This window comes from Halichoeres trimaculatus, unplaced genomic scaffold, assembly GCF_033239565.1.
Source record: "Halichoeres trimaculatus isolate MK-OKI-2021-1 unplaced genomic scaffold, fHalTri1.1 fHalTri1_scaffold_5, whole genome shotgun sequence".
Taxonomy (NCBI): Eukaryota; Metazoa; Chordata; class Actinopteri; order Labriformes; family Labridae; genus Halichoeres; species Halichoeres trimaculatus.
The window spans coordinates 11368667-11387687 of record NW_027437183.1 but is presented as its reverse complement, the minus strand read 5'-3'; the positions used below and the strand labels follow the sequence as shown (position 1 = coordinate 11387687).

Here is a 19021-nt window from a genome sequence, read left to right as displayed (position 1 = left end):
TTCTTTTCTTTTGAGGGAAGTGTTGTTTTTTTTTTAAATTTATTTATTTATTTATTTTTTTAACATTTTACATTTCAAGTACCAGTGATAAGCACTTAAAATGTTAAAATTACTTGATCATTTCTTTGCAAGCATGACATGCTCTCTAGGGTAATGCTTGTGGCCTGCATACAATTGCCCAAACCCCCTTGTGATTATTATCTACTTCTACTTTTAAATGATGTAAGAATGACACCATTAAAACTCAAACATTCATTTATATTAAGCTGTTCACTCATGGTGTATCATAGAAAACTAGACTTTGGGCTTTGGCAGAGGTCTGTGTTTAGTGCCCTTGTGGGTTTGAACCAACGCCTCAGGCTCCACTCCAAGACATTCTTAGGATCAGTTTGAGAATGTGCAAAATCAAATTTCAATAACATGGCTTGTTTTTACACTGTTAAAAGACATATGTATGTAATCACAAAAGAAAAGCATTGCCTTCTTCAATTCACACCTTTCAGAAATAAAATTTGATGTTCCAGTATCATCTGAGACAATAAACAAATACATGTTGACTATCATTTATAATCATTTATTTATTTTTTCTTTGTAAACACAAGAAAAGGTATAAACACCATATGAAATGTATGTCCTCATTGAACCTTTCCTTTTTTGGATGCTTTGATTTTCTTAATTTCTCTCTTTGCATTATTCCTCCTTTTCTTCTTGCAGCGGATTGACTCTTGAAAGCAAGATTTGGCCGTGTTTTTGCCTTTACCTGGATTCTGTTTGACTGTGGTTACCTGCAACAAATAAGGGAAAAAAACTGTATTTCAGGGTTTTGGTAGAAAAGTGAACATCAAAGATATGATAACTCTGGTATCATTATTTAAATTTTATTAAGCGCCTTGAAACATGGTTTCATATATATATCTATATATATCTATATCTCTCTCTCTCTCTCTCTCTCTCTCTCTCTCTCTCTCTCTCTCTCTCTCTCTCTCTCTCTCTCTATATATATATATATATATATATATATATATATATATATATGTATATATATATATATATATATATATATATATATATATATATATATATATATATATATATATATATATATATATATATATATATATATATATATAATTGAGCAAATATGCTATTGTTTTAAATCAAAGTTGGACCACCCTGAAAAAATAAACAAAAACACATACACAAAAAAGTGGGTCTTGGGACTTCAACCAATAACAGGGAACAATATGGTGATATATTTCTCGCACAGAAAATTGATAGATTCTTTCAATCTTCTGTCTGGGGTCCAAATGCTTTTGTAATCTTTAAAATGTGTGGCTGTAGGTCAAACGAATGAGTGACTCATGCATGCCTGTGTCAATGTGTGATAAACTAGAAACTTGAGTGTTTTACACAAATAGCCACTGAGCAAGATTGCGTGATATTTGTTATCACCAAATATTTCCCTTTTATTGTGCTGCATAAATTATGTGAGTAAAAAACTGACAGGCACAGGTTTAGGCTATCTGTAGTTTCAAATTAAACCCACATCTTTTTTTCCCATCAGTCCCTTACTCTCTGTTCCATCTTCATTCTGTATCATTAACTGTTTATTACTGTTGGTGGTGTTGAAAAACAAAACATAAAGTGACCTTTAAGCAAAGAACACACCAAGTGGAATTTCTCACCCTAACTTGATAGAAAATTGGTATTTTATCCTCAGTAAGTAACCTTAGAATTTGTTTTTGCTGCTTTGACCTTCAAGTTTGATCCACAGTCATTTGCTTTAGTTTCAGTTTACTACACTATTCACTGAGGTACACTTTAAATAAAGGTGTGAAAAAATATGACTCAAAAAATGTATCACAAAAAAAAGAGGACAAATAATTGTAGATTTTCCCATCTAGGCTGGATAAAGGACTTAGAAGTGAAAAAGTGACCAAACCAAACTAGTTGATAATTTACCCACTGTACACCACATACTTCTTACCAGCCCCCAAGTGTTAAAGCAAACTTTAACTTTTTTTCAGTGTAGTTCATTTTTGTTCTAAACTGACTGCAATTTTTATCATTTGCCAAGCTACACAATCTGGTTTAGTATTCTCAACAGGTGACCTCAGAGTTTATATTTGCAGCTTTGACCTCATCTTAAAATGAAATGTAGAGAATGACCAGTTCACACTTTATGACAAATATTTCTGAGAACCTGTCCCTCCACCCCCACCTTCATCTGTAGATGGGAATTCCACTGGGTTCAGACCATATGACAAAAGCAACATATAAAAAGGAACATGTATGAGGAAGGAAGCAAAAAGCTTTTTTAATTTTTCTTTTCTTTTTTTTTAGCAAGGTGTCAAACCACCAACGTGTAAAGAAACCCCAACACACTCATACAGACACAACATAGACAAGCAACAACTCAGACTGAGCTGGACTTTTACAGTAAAAACAACAACTTGTTTTCTGATTACTGCTTTTTTTATTTATGATTTTAGGAATATTATGAATGGAGGACAAATGTCAGGGACCCATTGAGTAAGATTTGGTCTTACAAAACTATGTCTGACATTTTCATGTGCTATTTAGGTAAACAAGACAGAGGTTCTGTAGGTAAAGTGGTGTTTTCTTAACTTTATGTGTCATTCTAAATAAATAGTTAAAAATAAATAACTTCAACATAATGATAAATAAGAATAATTTTTAAGTGTGTGGCACTTATCTTCTGCCAGTAAATGGAGGTTGTGACTTCAAACTGATCTTTTTGTGGTTGCTGTGTGTTCTCTTGGTCATCTGTGTGTGACTGTACCAAAGAGCGACAGACAGAAACCAGACCGGCAAAAAGTAGATGAAAGGGCATGAAGGGACATTGAGTTACAGACATGTAAGAACAAAGAAAAAGCAGGAGCGGACAGCTTTGTGTTCAAAAAGCATCAGTGGGTTACATTTTTCCAGTCAGTCCACTGGCTCCAGGCAGAGTGCACCAACGGGTCTCTGGAGCGAGCCCTCAGACGCCCAACCCTCTTCGGAATCAGTCCAGAAAAAGAACTTCCATTCTGAAACACATACAGGTCACATAATAAGAAACCATAACATGGACACCTGCTGAGAGCATCTAGGTATCTTTTGAGAGCATACTAGTATTTACCTGGCCATTATCTTGCAACACATATTGTATCTCATGCTCCAGGCTAAAGAAGCTGTGAGGAGCGGACCAGCTGGGTGGGGGCTCAATGGTCACCATCAGGTTCTGGTTCACCTCCTGACATTTGACAATCTGGGGACTTTCAGGTACAACTATAAGGAACAAAAATGACAGAAAAACATCAAAACACCATTCAATCTAAACATCTTCTAGATTATTTTTAGTGTGTGATTTAATTTAATCAATTATTTTGTGAGCATGATCAAATGTAACAAAATCATTTACTGATGAAAAATCAGTGCTGCCAACATTTTACTTCATTCATCCATAAAGTAAAGATTAAATATTTGCCATGCTACCGTATTTTTGTAGTGCATGTTCAACAATTACTGGAATGAATATGTCATGACTTGAAGGCATTTTTGAATTTTTAATAATGGGGAAAACAACTTTATACTTCTGAAAGTAGTTATATGAAAAATACAGTTTGAGATTCCTATCAAAACACATCCTTGTAGCACAATTTCTCACAAAACGACTGACTTATATCTTCACTTGATGAATAACTTTCTGTGATCTTTGGGGAAGTTGCTGCTCTTCTGATAAAAGCCTTTAATGTCGCTCAGTCTCGATCACTTACTGATGTCTCTGAGATAAAACTCCTTGGTTCTCCTGAAGATGTAGGTGTCAGTGATGGCCTCCACTGTTAGTTCAAGCATGTTGCTCTCCTCAGCATAGGGTGAGAGGGAGTGGGGCACCTTAAACTGCAATGTCCCATCTGAGAGCTGACCACTGCTGCTAAACCAGCGACACGACTTCCCACCTTCATTGCTACAGGGCAATGAATAAAACAGACACAGAGACATTTAAAAGCAAAAAAAGGTCATACACAGTTTTATTCATTTAGCGGATGCTTTTGTCCTAAGTGACATACAACACAAGCAAGAATTTTGACTGAAGGGGAACCTTAGTAAGTGCAACAAAGTTCTACAAGTTTTTTGGCTGTAGGTGCAGCCATATAGTAGTTTTGGCTTTTTTACTGTGGTATTTATTTTTTCTTTTTTACCAGTCTTTGCCCAGCCCAAAGCGCACTAATTCAAAGTCTCTGTTGGTCCAGTCACAGCTGAAGACACAGTCATAAGACTTTGCCCGACAAGTGAAGACTGAGTCTGTAAAGACACAAATTGAATGTGAGTTGAGTTAAAACCATGTGAAGACAAACAGCAGAGTATCACTGAATGTAAAACATTTAGGCTGAAAATACATCATAAAATATTTCCACAAGTCTAAAGTTTCAGTTTCAACCCAAAGAGAGGAAAATATTCCACTCAGTCTGACTAATGTTGCAACCACAACTTCCTTTATATGATTAACTTAAGATAAATAAGTATCTCACCCAAATCCACTTCCTCCTCAGCCTCCAGCAGCAGATAAGTTGATGACAGCATCACCCCCCCTCTCCAGCAGCTGTATTCTCCCACCGTCGGACCATCTACTTCTAACACAGTCAGATTTGGACCAACCTGCTGGAAATGGTGTTCTGAATTGACATCAAGCTCTTCTTCATTAAGCTTCCATATGACATTTTCTCCGGTCTTCGTATCACAGGTCAGTGTGACTGGAACTCCATTGCTTCTTTGTGCGACCACCACTACACAAACATAGACAAAGGGGCACACCCAGGGAGTTTACATAAAGCCATGCACAAACACTTTTTTGGAAAAATGTCAAACTCAATGTTAGACTTTTATAAAGTATGTGACCAGAAAAAACACTTACAATTGTCAGGAAAGCTGTTGAGTCCATGTATCTCTGAGAGGCTAATACACAGAAGCCCAAATGTCCACAGTGTCAAGGTCTTCTGAGAAATTGTGAAATCAAGAGAATGATTTAAAATCAGTTATTTTTAATCTGAAATCTTCAAAACATTAGTATAACACCTTTAAACATTTAAACCATTAAAGCTTTTTGGTTTTGACAACATTCAAAGACCAGAACAACAATCTAAGAATCTATTCATGCATCAGCTCATACATTATTTCTTACCATTGGGATGAAGTTACTCTGAACTTAAGCAAATGAAAATTCAGGAGAAGTTCAGTCGTAGCCGTCTTGATGATTGTATGCTCCCACTGCCAGTTGACCATCATATATACTGCTGCCCACAGCATACATCATCATCACCTTCAGAGGTGAAAAAAGAAACTAAGAGAAATAGTAAACTGATTTGGAACCATTACTGCAGCGCATTTCCTCAAAAGTCATTTGCATGTCATATTTGGCGATCAGATACAGTTTCGAATATGGGACCGAAATGGCAATAACAAGTGTGAAGTGTGGGTGTGAAGTGGGGTGGGGGGCTGCCCTCGGCCTTTACAATAAAATACATCAGCACATGTCTGAGATAGACTTTATCTGATAAAAAATGTGGAATAACACACAAAGTAGAAGCTCACATTAAAGATACACACAAGCAGCATAAACGCACACACACTTTAGTATTTGAAGAGACTAAAATGAGCTGAATAACAAGTAGACTGAAAATTCACTGTAAATGCTAGGTGGAGATAACAGACTTTCTGCGCACATGATATAATCTCAGATTTTATTTCTTACTAATTTTTCTACAACTCATTTTAAGATGAAAGATTTTATGAAAACTTTATTGGCAAGTACTTTCCACAATTTATTCACGATTACTCAGTTTATCTCAAACTCAAATGCCAAAGAGCCACTTTTTAACTTCCCAAACAAAATTAACTTCTTTTACCGTCTTAAACAGAAGTCAATACATTTTATTTTTTTTTTTATTTATTTTTTTTTTTTTTTTGCATTTGTCTTGACTGTTTAAAAACCATCAACCAACCAACATTATGAGACTTTCTTTAAATGTATTTGGGGACTTCTTATTCTGAATAGGAAATCAACTCCTGTGAAACTGGTCACTTGACCCAGGTTTTCCCCTGATCATACTGTCATTGTGAGGATATCTGATACCTCAGATTTCAACAGGAGTCACACATGCATGCACAAGTGCCCTCACAGGTTCACACAGCCAAAGCAAGGACTTTCCCTGCTCACTCATGTTTGGGACATCCCAGTTTTCCTTAATCAAATGTCAGCTATGAGAGAAGTCACCATATTCAACACGTTACTTTTTTTCCCCACGCGTAAATCAGGCAAATCATCTGAACCTATTAGGTGTCGATTGTACCTTGACGGTAAACAATGCAATACACAGTTAATGTTTGCTAGGGGACTTATTTTGTTTTCTCGTTTGTCCATTTAAGGTTAGAATTCATCTCTTGAAGTATGTATACAAGCAAATATTCAACAAACCATATTCCGTCAAAAAATCCTTTGAGGCTCTCAGGCCATATAAACAGAAATAGCTGGTTTCAAGTATCAGTTCCTTTAAATCCTGAAAAGCATTATTCACACTTCTTCTGTAGTGAAACATTTTCTGTACTCAAGTAACCCCTCCCTTTTCCATTTAATTCACTTAACATGTTCTGTGAATCACTAAAGTTAAAAGAAGGAAAACATTTTAACTGCTCATGCTAATGTTCAGGTATAACAAAATATAAGCAGTTAAAGCGTTTAATTGTTCAAGCATTCTTAGCAATCATTAGAGAGCAGGTAAAGGAACAAGTGAATCCCATCTGTGTGTGAATGCTGGTCTGCACAGTGTTAACACACATGTGCGGTGTATTGATATTGTGTATTGATTGCTAGACCCAAAAACACACTACTCAAGCATTAGTCTTGCAATTAAATTTTTCTTGATTATGGAAATATAAACTGGACTCCAAATTAGTAGTTTCATTTCCACAGAAGTGAAACCAAACATTTTGACTGTGATAACATTTTGGATTGAGCTTTAGATTTTAATAGCATCACATATTTTCCCACAAAGTTCAATTAATAAGTGTGAACAGGGCAAAAATCCCCCCAAATTCAAAGTAGCACTTTCATATGAGGCTGTAAACTGACATCATTTTTTTTAAATTTACGCATGTGTAGCACTATGCATCACACCAGGGTCACCTCAGGCCAAACAATGGATCAATTCACCACAACCCATATATGAATCAACTGTGAAATTTATAAAACTCAACTCAATATCTAAAAATGAAGTAAACAGAAATGAAATTTGACACATAGAGCTCATTAACCAAATCTTGAGCCAGATAAATCTGTAATTCTTTATTACAGGATTAATTTGACCAGTACACTTTTCATGTGTGGGCATCACAATGCAGGAGAGGCAGTGCAAGAAAGAGAAAGGTTTACACAATCCACTGAGTTAAACAATTTCACCAGTACTGAAGAACGAGGCAAATCAGACAAATGAGTGGGTATTGATAGCCATAAAAAACTCGATCTGACTTGTATTAGCTCAGTTTTCAATGTTAAAATTAAAAGCTATTTTTTCTAGTTGGCAAGGAGCAACAACAGAACTGAACGGTTATAAAATGCTTGCTTTGTCAAAGTATTGTGACTGGCGACGTTCGCAGACTAGTTTGCTTCATCCTTTGAAGCCTCATCAAAGTTTTCAACAAGATCTGAAAATAAAAACAGAGGGGCAACAAAGGTGGAAAGAGAAAACAGAAACAGATAAAGATTAGAAATGTGTGCCAGTGAAAATTGTTTACTATACCAGTAAAACTTGTCAAATTAAACTAAAATTGTAACATAGACTTGTCTTGTGTCGTGAAAAACTGAGATTAACTGATACTAACCATATTTGAGAAAATGAGATCACAAAACTTCCAGTGATAAACACAAATGCAAATACCTTGGAGAGTCCCTTATAATGGCTTTGTGGATATGTTACACCATTATGTACCACCGAATCTATGCAAATCTTAAAAAGGGGTAAATTTGCTTACCTGGAACCTCGTCATCCTCCTCTTCTGCAGCAACCATTGGGGCGTTGTTCTCTCCAGCTTTAACAAGGAAAGAGATTAACAGTCAGGATAATACCTGAAAGATATCACATGCACTTACTGCTGGATCACCAAGAGTGACATAGGTACCTGGTTTGGGCAGAGTCTCTGCTAATCTCCTGAGGCTAGTCAGACTGTCAGCTCCCAGCTGGTTCAGGATACCTGGAAGCATCTCTGTGAGCTGCTTGTTCTCAGCATGCCCTGTGATTGTGAAGGTGTTGGCTGCCAAGGAGGCCTGAACTTTTGGGTTATTGAAATGGATCACTGTCCCCTGGTTTGTGAACATATTCACCTACAGTAGAACGAACAAAGAAAAAGAAGGGCCACTGGGATCAATGTTGTGATAAAACAGCTGATTGGGCTTTGCTACTGGCATTTGTTATGTTGGGCAACAACTGGTATTTAGCTAATGATATCACATCATGCATGCATGACAGGAGACTTTAATCAATTCCACGCACCAAAATAATGGAAAAACTATATTGGAACAAACACCAACTAACCAAGATATCCTTTTTGGGGCCATTGCATTTTGCAACTGCAAAATTGCAGTTCATATGTATTGTCTGATAAAATTATTTTTCCCCAAAATTTGACTAATGTATCGTGATTCATATGTTACTCCAATAATCTAACAGATAGAATATGAAAAGTATATTGAGTACTTAAAATAACTCCTGCTGCAAGTGCATCAACGAAATAGGGACTTGTCTGCCTCCTTGTTTGTATACAACAGAAAGAACTTCCGGTACCTCCTCAATACCAGAAATGTTGTTGACTCCCAGCTTCTTGAGAGAGAACTGCAACTTCTTATCATCTGCCGTTGCTGTTCTGTGCACCACCTTCTTCTTCCTGCGGGCTGACCCCTTGAGAGACCAACAGACAGTCAGGATACAAACACCTAGACCAAAATCTCTCCAATTACAATTTTTGAGGTGCATGTGCTGCTTTGTTACTTCAACTTACCTTGCCGCCTATGCGGACCTGCGCCTGCAGTTTGGCGAGCTTCTCCTGGTTCATTATGGACTCCTTCATCTGACATTAGAAACAGATGAAAAATAAATGAGATGGCACTTAATATCGAGGACTTGTAACGAGAATAAAGAGACAGGCCTAAAAGTCGCTCACAAACTCCTGCAGTTTAGCCTTTGGGCTCAGAACATTTAGTTGCAAGAATCCACAGTTGGATGAAGCCCAAAATAGCTGCACACTTTCAGTCCCGACTTAAGTTTTGCACAAATCTGACTAAGGTTCAGTAGATCAATCAAACTCGCCACGCCCTCCAGAGCGGCAGCAACTACTTTCTGGATGTATAAAAAAAACCTTAATTCATAGAATGAAGGTGTGCTGAAAGCCTGTCATTCTAGCCTTCAAACAAGAGAGGTCATTCCCCCAAGTTTTCATTATGACAAGTGATCTCTCGGCTAGTTAGCCAACCAGGCTAATTTGTTGGCTCGGGCCTTTTCAAACCAACACTAAAAATACGAGTATAACTGGCAAAGTCCTCACACTTGACACGCAGTTTAAGTGAGGGGAGTGTTTCTTATGTTATAGTCACAGTAACATGCAGGAACGATAGCCTTAAAAAGCTCAGGGACTTAAACTGACCTGGGAGTGTGTAAACACGCGGGTCCCACAGTCGGTAGAAGCTCGGAGAAAGGAGCGAAGAACGGAAGTGACGCACTGAAAACGATTACCAGCCGGAAGGGTTGACAAAATTTTATTTTTGCTTACAATTTACGATTTAACGTTGATTAAATCCATAAAATAACCTTTATCTTTATAGATGTCGTATATATTAATTTTAAAAGGAAGCAAATACGGTTTGGGCCAAAAAATTATGATGTAACAAATTTATTTTTCTTATGAAGAATTGAAATATGTACCCTCTCAATTTGCTGTAACTGGATAGAAAGATATTTTCATTTTATTTTAAAAGAAAAATAAATGAAATAAACTTTATCTTTTGCCAATGCTTTCAACGGAGATCAGATAAATGTATGACATAAACAACGGAAGTGGTCACGTTCGTAATCATGGCGGCCTCCTGTGCGCTCAGAGGCAACGTGATAATTCTTTAAAATGACAAACTTTTGCTTTACTCGGCTCACCTTTGTCATTGTTGTTTAATTTTTCCATAATACATCTGAAAACACAAATCGACACGTCTGGGTTATTTATTTGAAAGGTAAGCATCAACGAGATTCAGTTAAGGCGAAAATGTTAGTTTGCCGGAGTGCTAAGTGCTAGCTTTGTACTGTTACCGGGCACCGAGCACGTTGGTAGTATGAATACACGCTGTTTTTTAAGTTATATTACAGAAAGTTGAAAGTTGCTAGTAAAAAAATTAATGATAAGCGTATTGTAAACGTGATTCAATGCTCAGCCTGGTGAACATGCAACTGCCCCGCTAGCACATCTCCGAAAAGCCGCTTCGATATGTTATGATGCTGTTTGTTGATAAATGTTGATGGATGTGGCTGCTATCTTTACAGGCAAGGAGTTCTCAACTTGCTAAAATGGCTTCATTTAAACCTACAAAAATACAAGTGTTTCCCAAGCTTGGAGAGAAAGTCACTCAAGACACACTGTACTGGAAAAACTACAAGGTGAGTTTTTAGGCATTTCATTTTATTTAACTGTTAGGAGCAGATTTGAGCATCCCGGTTACTGTATATGTTCTCCTTCTAATCATTCTTGCCATTCTCTTTATAGGCTCCGGTCCAGATAAAAGAGTTTGGAGCAATCACAAATATAGACTTCTCCCCTGTTGCTCCACATAACTTTGCTGTGACAGCATTTACAAGAGTATGTATGATTTTTTTTGAATTAATTAAGAAAAATTGAGAAGTGGTTGCCTCATAAAACAGTTATGGTTCCTGTCTGTTATGTAACTAGAGTATTCAGTGTGTGTCATTGGTTTCTCTGCAGATCCACATTTACGGACCATTCTCTCAGGAGCCGGTAAAGACATTTACACGCTTTAAAGACACAGCTTATTGCGGCAGGTTCAGGTCAGATGGCCAGCTGCTTGTGGCGGGATGTGAAGACTCTGTGGTCCGTCTGTTCGATGTCGGCGGGAAGGTGGCGCTAAGGATGTTCAAAGGGCACACAAAGTAGGTGTACCATTTATCAACATCAGAAAGTTGTTCTGTTTTACAATGCAAAGCATCAAGTAAAAGAGCTCTATCAACACCTGCTAATGTGAGGTGATCCTCATATTAAATTTATATTGGAAGAAACATTTATTTGGTTTCTTTTCCCAAGCAAACTAGTGTTTGACTTACCTATTGATATAGGTAAGGTATAGATATTTTTCTTTCCTTTTTTTAAAATTAATTGCTGAATGATGATTTCTTGAGTGATCCATCGACTGAATTTCATGATGATCTCAAGAATTCTGACAGCCTGTAAACTGAAAAACCAACAGCATCTCTGTGGCATAGCCCAACCTTTTCACCACTTTAAGTGCTTTTAACTACATAAAACCTTCAATGTATCTCCCATTGGCTTTAACTTTGCTTTGGGGAGCATTTTAACTCTACAGAAATTATTTTGTAAGAGAGAATCAAACTATTGATCATTATTTTCACTCTAACCTGCAAACAGCAACTTTCCAACCAATACATTTCTATCGCAAATTGAATATGGATTAACCTTGTCTTTTTTTGTGTTCTCCCAGGGCTGTACATGTAACAGATTTCACTTCAGACCGTTACCAGATCCTCACAGGCTCAGATGATTACACCTGTCGGCTTTGGGACATTCCCAATGCAAGAGACCTGAACACTTACCAAGAGCACACAGATTACATTCGCTGCGGAGTCACCAGCAAACTCAACAGAGATCTTTTTATCACTGGTGAGTTTGAATTTGACTAAGGTTTATGTAACTGGCTTGCTTTAGCAGTTGATATAAAAAGTCTGAAATCACAGAATATTTTTCATTTTAGTGTGATAAACAATCTCATGTTTCTTTTCCAGGATCCTATGACCACACAGTGAAACTGTTCGATGCCAGGGTAGATAAAAGTGTGATCACAATGGACCACGGCCAGCCAGTGGAGAGTCTGCTTCTCTATCCCTCTGAAGGACTCCTTGTCTCTGCAGGTAGTCGGACAGGGCATCTGAAAATGTGCCAATTATTATTTGACCCAACATCTCTTATGTAATTGGCAAAGAAAGGTTTTAACTGAAGGACAGGTCGATAAGCCTTCTTTGAATTTTTATGCACGGTGCATGTGCACTAGTTTATTAATGACAATGCTTGACACAAGGACACAAAATACATTTAAATCGCTCCATTCCATTTTATCTGTAACCAAGACACAAACAACCAGAAACAGTTTCTCCTTACAGTTATTTCCCCCCTGCATTGCATTTACTGTTAATTCAGGATGTTAAAAAAAAACTCTGTCCCTTTCTTTCAGGTGGTCGCTTTGTGAAAGTTTGGGATCTGCTAAAAGGAGGCCAGCCGCTGGTGTCTCTGAGAAACCACCACAAAACTGTCACTTCATTATGTCTCAGCAGCAACGGTCAGAGACTGCTGTCAGCTTCTCTGGACAGGTATGTAGAACATACATGAACAAAAGACATGTCTGACAGAATTATAACAGCTGCAAAATGCCAGTGCTTTTTCAAAATAAATCTGGTGACATAGAGAGCCACTGTTTGATTTTTAGGCACGTGAAGGTGTACAACACGACAAACTTTAAAGTGGTCCACAACTTTGACTATGCTGCCTCCATCCTCAGCCTGGCTTTAGCGGTAAGTAATTACCTTTGTCCTCAAGCAAAAAACGATTAGGAAATTCAATTTATGGAACACACTGTGCACCCTAAGTCTGACCCTAAGACACTTTGCACATGATGCTTTTGTTAGATTTTCAGTTTTCCTTTAAAAGTAGAGTGAGTAAAAGTGTGAACATTTAGTAATGCTTTGCTCAGATTCAAGTTAAAACACTTACATGCTCATCCTTTCCTCTGGTGTAGCAATAGTGGCCTTTTAAGACTAAAAGCTCTTGTCATGCATTGGTCTGGTTTTTATTAATAAAAACATCCATGAATAAAAATTCTCTTGAACACAACTTCTTTCTTCTTCTATGTCAGCCAACTAGTGCCTTTTACGAAGCCACTCACTAGATACAATATGCTTTCAGCTAGTCTGTTCTTTGTACAGGTAGAGACTGTAGGGACATATTTTACACCTTGAAGCTATGCCTGGTTATTACACCAGTATTAGCTGTGTAACTAAAGGGGCCTAAACCATTGAATGATGAACTCTAAACATGTTTTTTTCTTCAGCCGGATGACGAGTCCATCATTGTGGGTATGACCAACAGCATTCTGAGTATCAAACACAGGAAAAGTCCTGAGGAGTCGAAGGAAAAGCCTGGCCAGCAGAGGCGTCGACCATCATACCGTGTGTTTGTGAAGGGGAAAAACTATGTCCCTAAACAGGCAAGTGAACACTCATCAACAGTATTTTACTTTAGGAGAATATTGTACGAAATCTGATTACATCAAGTGAATTTTGCAAATGTAACAAACGAAAAATTGCTGATGTTTATTATGTCTGTATTTCAGAGAAATCAAATGAGGGTCATGACACTCCTTTCTTACATAGTTGTTGATTAATGTCTTGTTTTTCTGTCTTTTTCAGGATGATTATCTTGTCAGTAAGCCCGTAAAACAGCATTTGGCCAAATATGACAAACAACTTAAAAAATTTAATGTGTCAAAGGCTCTGGACACGGCTCTGGAGGTATGGGTATAATTTATTTGAAAATTATAAAACAGTGACATGCAGAGTTGTCATAATATAATGACATCTTCATTGTTTTTCATAGACATGGATGCGACATAGAAAGCCCGAGATCACAGTAGCTGTAATTAAGGAGCTGGATCGAAGAGGAACATTGAAGAACGCTTTGGCAGGAAGAGATGAACAGGGACTCTCTCGGCTGCTAAACTTCCTTGTGGGGTAAGATGCAGACAAACGCTCACCCCCTCTGCAAAACGTTAACAGAATGTTTCATCAGATGCGTTACATTTCATAGCTTAAAGTTAAAGGTTGTTCTTTCCATTTCTTTTCCAGGAATTTAGTGGACGTCAGGTTTGCTCCAGTCCTCGTAACAGCAGCTGAGCTAATACTGGACATTTATCAGTCAATCATCGGACAATCACCAGTCATAGACCGGCAACTGATGCGTCTGCAGGAGCTGCTTGAGAGAGAGATTGACTACCAGCAGGAACTCCTGGAGGTTCTGGGCATGTTGGACACCATGTTTGCCTCCTCCCTTCCCAGGAAGGAGGTTCCTTGTTCTGGCACCAGCAGGTCTAATGGTCTCATTCAGGGCGAAGCAAGCACCTCAAAACCACAACTTCAGGCTTCCTGAGGCTTGTAGAGGGCATAAGCACTGCTTTAGACCTGGTTAGAGTGCCTTCAGAACTCCAAAGTCTCCTTTTCTGAGACATCAGACACAAGTTATCTGCCATGACAGGCTACATGTCCTCAACAGAGACATTTTGGAGCAGGTTTTAGTAGACTGACAACTCCATGGTCTCACTCTGTTGTGACTGAAAACACAAACGTCATGCTTTTATCTAGTGAAGTGTGTGTGTGGAGGAAAAATGGGAGTCTGCAGTTACTTTCAACTGTAAATGTGTGAGTGTATGTATGCTTGTGTTTGAATGACTTCACTGTGAATGTCTGCTTTGTGTTTTCATTTATTTGGCATTGATAAATGTTTTATAAGCAGATGAAAATAAATCTTTGTAATATTAAAAGAAAACTTTGGTTGCTGTGTTCAAATTTGGAAAATAGGATTTGCCGGTTATTAACCTTTAATTATGAGTCCATCGTCTCCAGTAGAGGGCGCTGCAACCACAATGAGACGGCTAACTTTCACACATGAGCATGATTTTGCATTTAAACAGACAGAAGACTGAAAGCATCAACACTGTGAGAGGAGGATGCTGTGTCAGAGGAGGCTGCAGCTCACACCGCAAACAGCACCTACACTAACTGAGAGCCGTTTGTTAACTTGTAGCTTCAACGGCGTCACTTTAAGGACGGGAAAACAAGGATGAGTCCGAAATAGCTTCTGTTTTTTTCTGCGACATTCACACGTTCTGTTAGGTTTCTTCAGTCGGAGTTGAGCTCCTGTGAAGGTAGGAACAATGATATGTTTTAACCCTTTCTTCTAGCAGTAGAAAGGTAATACAAGGAGTAGCTCTCTGTTACAATGTCGAAGGTTTGATAAGTTAAGCATGCTATAATGATTAAAAAAAAGACTTGTCACATTTATTTCGCAGCTAAATAGGTCAACATAAATACTCATTTTGAGTCATTGAGATAAGAGTTAATGTTTCCAAAGCTGTGCCAGTGTGTTTGAACGTAAATAAAAAAATATGAAACAATTTTATATTGTATTAACTCTACTAATTATAGCTGTAATGGTCGTTCTTTTTTTTGTTAGAATTTTTTTTATTATTATTATTTTTTTATACTTAAACAACTCAGTTTGCGGATGCTATTCCTTTTCACACTGGTATGTGGTCTATTATAAATTCACACTTAAATTCCTATTAATTACAAAGAGAGTGTAATTGCACAGAAAACGGTTTAGAAACGGTCACATCCTGACTTAGCGGTTTGGTTCAGTTTAGAAAGGAGCCAGTGGGAAACAGGAAAAAAAATCGGATGCCTGCAGCAATGAAAAAAAAAATCAATTTCCCACTCGAGTTGCTGTACTTGCTTTCATATTTCTTAAATTATTCACCCTATGTGTTTTTCTTTTGCACCAGTTTTCTATGTCCAATTCCTCCATGAGAAAATCTACTCATAAAGCCGATTCTGGTGCTCAAACGTCGTTAGGAATAATCTATTGCACCTTCTGCCTTTGAGATTTTTGGCCCATTTGGTGTTCTAGTTTTTTCCACTTGAACCACAGCGGAAAGCTCCACTTTAAAAATCACAATTATAATCATTACTCCTACACTTGAGATCAAAAGATGACCCTGTCTCTTCAGACACCCATCTTGACATAGAAAATATTTGATAATCTCTTCTGGATTTGAGAACCAGGAAGAATAACAAAACCTACCAAAGAAATAGTACTAAGTCACTGCAATTCTTCCTTTTTTTATTTCTGTCTCACATATCTGTTCATATCGATCTTTGCTTGCAGTTGCTGTGAAAATGGAGCTGAGCAGGAGGAAAGTGCCTCTGTATGTGAGTATGTGCTCCAGTTTGCAGTCATGTTTGAGACCAGCCCATCCTTTTAATCTTGAGAGTTTGCTATCTTGCTGGAAAATCTCTGCAAATTAAATTACAAATGCAAGAAGAGATCAGCAGTCACATTTATATAAACTGAGGCTCTGTGCAGAAGTTTTGTGCTTGTGACCAAACAATTGTGTTAAGTGAAACTGAATCAGCTGTGAGTCTGTATCTGAAAGGATTAACTTGTTTTCTATTTATGCATCAGTACAGAACATATAATCTAATCATATTCAGCAAAGTACATGCTTAATATACAACATGTTAGATCCAGCACTGCAGTCAGTGAGTGCACCGTGATGAGAGAATAATGGTTTCAACTTTGATCCAACATATTGCTCGATGAATAAAACATTTAACAGTTTGGTCAACAGAGTGTTTAAGCACTGAATCATAGTTCCTTTGCGAAAAAACACTCTTATTCATCAGCCTGGCATTTGTGTATATAACTAGTAAATCAGTAACTGTGTGATTCATTCACACTGTTTTTTATTTGTGCTCTTCACCAAGAGGCTTGTATTTGCAATGGGTTTGATTTGTGACGTCTCTGGCTGTGTTGGACCTTTTAATGGATCTGTTTTTTGTAGGGTTTAGCTGAAGTCAAACAGGGCAGGACTGCTGTCAAATATGTTTTCATTAGTTTCAGTTTGGTTTCAAATGCATTGCTAAAGATCAAAGGGGAACTATATTGCTCAAACTCTATTAATTCTATTGAATGTTTTCTAATTTGACATGTTTTAAATCTTGTTTTCCTTCAATATGTGGTTAATGAAAGGTTACAAAACTTTGTGGACACTTGCCTATTTCATGTAATGAAACACCCACGCCCCACTTCTGTCTTTCTTCTCATACAAGCCAACAAATGGCAGAATCTGTCCATTGATACAACACTTCCTTTGTACTGTATGAGACTTGGAGCAAAATGCCAACATGTCCTAAAATTCAAAAAATGATAACACAATACTTCATATTCTAATCACCATAGCCATTAAGCTAGCTAACAATTGCAAACAGAAACATCATTTGAAACACTTGAACTTAATGTTTGAACTATACTATCTGGCACTGTCAGGAATGTTTGGTTTCTAAACTGCAGCCTGTCAGCAGGAGGAGCTCTAAATCTATTGGCTTCTCGTTGAATTGACACTCATTGCATCCAATTTAAGACGATGTCCATGGTTGAAAGATGCCTCTGGTAGATTTCTTTAAATTAAACTAGAGGTAAATTTTCTTTTGTAGCATGAAAAATAAAGAGAATGCCTTAACTTATCTTTTTTTAAACAGGGTCTTAAAACAGGCCTATATTGGAACTGAAAGTGAACTAGAGTTCACTTGCAACTTTTAAGCTCCTTAAAGAGCCAGTGAGGACTTCCTGTGTGTTCTTCAAAAAGTCTCACTTCTAGATATATGGCTCTTTAGATCCTTAGACTTAAAATGGGATTTCCAGCACCAAAGTAGGTTATTTCTAAATGCGATTTTTCATCTTCTGATTGCACAGGATTGATATTTGACACCAGTCCCTACAACAACACCATGACAGTCAACAAAGTTTAGCAGAAAAGAGAGATTTGTGTTTTTAATTAATGGTTGTAACTTTGTAACCATCCTGAAGTCATGGCAGGCACTGGAGCAGGACTTTCAAAATAAAAAAAAAGGACTGAAGAGCAGAAGAAAACTAAATGGGAGAGTGATAGAGCTCAGGCTAAAACACGGGCTAAGCTGTTTGTGATGATGTTCATTCCAACTCACAGTCAGCAGTTATTCTGCAGTTGTCTGTTCAAACTTGAGAGTCTATCGATAAAATGAAGAGTGAGGTTATGACAACTCTGCTTGGTGAGGTGGGAGTTCATTGATGACACTGGTAGACTTGTTGCAGAGCACCAGGATGTGCGTGGTGCTAAATATGGACGGCCACTAAACTACAGAGTAAAATGAGCTCACAAAGTTTGCTTGTTGTCATGTTTCAACAGTAGTGTCACATAACTGCTCACAACTACTTTGTCTTGAACTAAGAAAAGTAGCGATAAAAAAATCTTCTCCCTTCAAAACAAACCCACACCTTGATAAGAGTCATGTCCTCACAACAGTGAATGCAAGTGTTCATGGGAAACAGAGTCTTCATCAAACCAGCTTTCCCTGATAGTCCTCACAGCCCCTTTATACTGTGCTTTTTGTGCATATTTTTATGCCACCTTTGCTGCAGTTGGTGCCCGATTTAGGCTTCCCCTGTCAATGTGTTCACACACCCTGATATGATTTGCCAAGAAAAAAACACAAACATTGGAGACACTGCTGATATAATGCTCATGGTGCAGAGGGAAAAGGATGGGGATTAACAATTTTAACATTAATCCTTAGGGAGGCATGAATGTCATACTAATTTTCACAGCGAGCCATCAACAATTGTTGAGATAATTCCACCAAAACTAAATGTGCCTGCTAGAGCTAAACAAAGACATGCATATTGCTGCACTGGCACGCCTCCTAATGTCAGATTAGTAGGTTAGACTTATGACACATCCACTAATGTCAGAACAACTGATTTTGGTTTCAAAGTCTCCCTGTTTATTCAGCCTCTGTTTTAAGATTTCAGGTCCAGTTTTTCATTGATCCCCACAGCCTCATTAGCATTTAACTTCTGGTGAGGGAACAGA

The 19021-nt window shown here is 37.6% G+C and overlaps 4 protein-coding genes across 7 annotated transcripts in view; 2 read left to right on the top strand and 2 right to left on the bottom strand.

Moving 5' to 3' along the window:
- Nucleotides 1–2474: 2474 nt before the first annotated feature.
- On the bottom strand, nucleotides 2475–6224 carry il12b2 (interleukin 12B 2). The gene is made up of 7 exons (XM_074669690.1): nucleotides 6183–6224; nucleotides 4919–5000; nucleotides 4536–4790; nucleotides 4206–4308; nucleotides 3780–3970; nucleotides 3143–3291; nucleotides 2475–3050 (listed from the first exon to the last, which is right to left on the bottom strand). The coding sequence occupies exons 1-7, from the start codon at nucleotides 6222–6224 to the stop codon at nucleotides 2928–2930; spliced, it is 945 nt and encodes a 314-aa protein (XP_074525791.1). The 3' UTR covers nucleotides 2475–2927.
- A 1106-nt stretch (nucleotides 6225–7330) lies between these two features.
- On the bottom strand, nucleotides 7331–9776 carry LOC141791110 (transcription factor BTF3-like). The gene is made up of 6 exons (XM_074671340.1): nucleotides 9697–9776; nucleotides 9055–9123; nucleotides 8841–8954; nucleotides 8179–8380; nucleotides 8032–8088; nucleotides 7331–7704 (listed from the first exon to the last, which is right to left on the bottom strand). The coding sequence occupies exons 2-6, from the start codon at nucleotides 9121–9123 to the stop codon at nucleotides 7658–7660; spliced, it is 489 nt and encodes a 162-aa protein (XP_074527441.1). The 5' UTR covers nucleotides 9697–9776; the 3' UTR covers nucleotides 7331–7657.
- Nucleotides 9777–10098: 322 nt separating this feature from the next.
- On the top strand, nucleotides 10099–14730 carry utp15 (UTP15 small subunit processome component). Its single transcript, XM_074670052.1, has 12 exons — nucleotides 10099–10276; nucleotides 10584–10697; nucleotides 10804–10896; nucleotides 11020–11204; nucleotides 11771–11949; nucleotides 12072–12197; nucleotides 12518–12653; nucleotides 12770–12854; nucleotides 13391–13546; nucleotides 13749–13850; nucleotides 13936–14069; nucleotides 14184–14730. The coding sequence occupies exons 2-12, from the start codon at nucleotides 10608–10610 to the stop codon at nucleotides 14482–14484; spliced, it is 1587 nt and encodes a 528-aa protein (XP_074526153.1). The 5' UTR covers nucleotides 10099–10276; nucleotides 10584–10607; the 3' UTR covers nucleotides 14485–14730.
- Nucleotides 14731–14915: 185 nt separating this feature from the next.
- Nucleotides 14916–19021, top strand: part of LOC141790284 (rho guanine nucleotide exchange factor 28-like) — a 42953-nt gene continuing 38847 nt past the window's right edge. For 3 of the 4 annotated variants that reach the window (XM_074670048.1, XM_074670047.1, XM_074670046.1), the window contains exons 1-2: nucleotides 14916–15259; nucleotides 16279–16322. In XM_074670048.1, the coding sequence (XP_074526149.1) occupies nucleotides 16290–16322 (33 nt within the window). In that variant the 5' untranslated portion in view covers nucleotides 14916–15259; nucleotides 16279–16289. The remainder of the gene's footprint in view (nucleotides 15260–16278; nucleotides 16323–19021) is intronic. The other variant, XM_074670050.1, reaches the window with a different exon arrangement.

What these genes read in the sequence shown, in the direction of transcription:
- il12b2 (XM_074669690.1), bottom strand. Translation starts at nt 6,224, where the DNA reads ATGAGTGAGCAGGGAAAGTCCTTGCTTTGGCTGTGTGAACCT. An exon ending in GTTTTATCTCAGAGACATCA is followed by an intron (nt 3,292 to 3,779) that starts GTAAGTGATCGA and finishes TGTTCCTTATAG; the next exon opens with TTGTACCTGAAAGTCCCCAG. An exon ending in TGTTGCAAGATAATGGCCAG is followed by an intron (nt 3,051 to 3,142) that starts GTAAATACTAGT and finishes TATGTGTTTCAG; the next exon opens with AATGGAAGTTCTTTTTCTGG.
- LOC141791110 (XM_074671340.1), bottom strand. Translation starts at nt 9,123, where the DNA reads ATGAAGGAGTCCATAATGAACCAGGAGAAGCTCGCCAAACTGCAGGCG. An exon ending in AGGTCCGCATAGGCGGCAAG is followed by an intron (nt 8,955 to 9,054) that starts GTAAGTTGAAGT and finishes TGGTCTCTCAAG; the next exon opens with GGGTCAGCCCGCAGGAAGAA. An exon ending in AGAGACTCTGCCCAAACCAG is followed by an intron (nt 8,089 to 8,178) that starts GTACCTATGTCA and finishes TCCTTGTTAAAG; the next exon opens with CTGGAGAGAACAACGCCCCA.
- utp15 (XM_074670052.1), top strand. Translation starts at nt 10,608, where the DNA reads ATGGCTTCATTTAAACCTACAAAAATACAAGTGTTTCCCAAGCTTGGA. An exon ending in TCCTCAGCCTGGCTTTAGCG is followed by an intron (nt 12,855 to 13,390) that starts GTAAGTAATTAC and finishes TTTTTTCTTCAG; the next exon opens with CCGGATGACGAGTCCATCAT. An exon ending in CTCTGGACACGGCTCTGGAG is followed by an intron (nt 13,851 to 13,935) that starts GTATGGGTATAA and finishes TGTTTTTCATAG; the next exon opens with ACATGGATGCGACATAGAAA.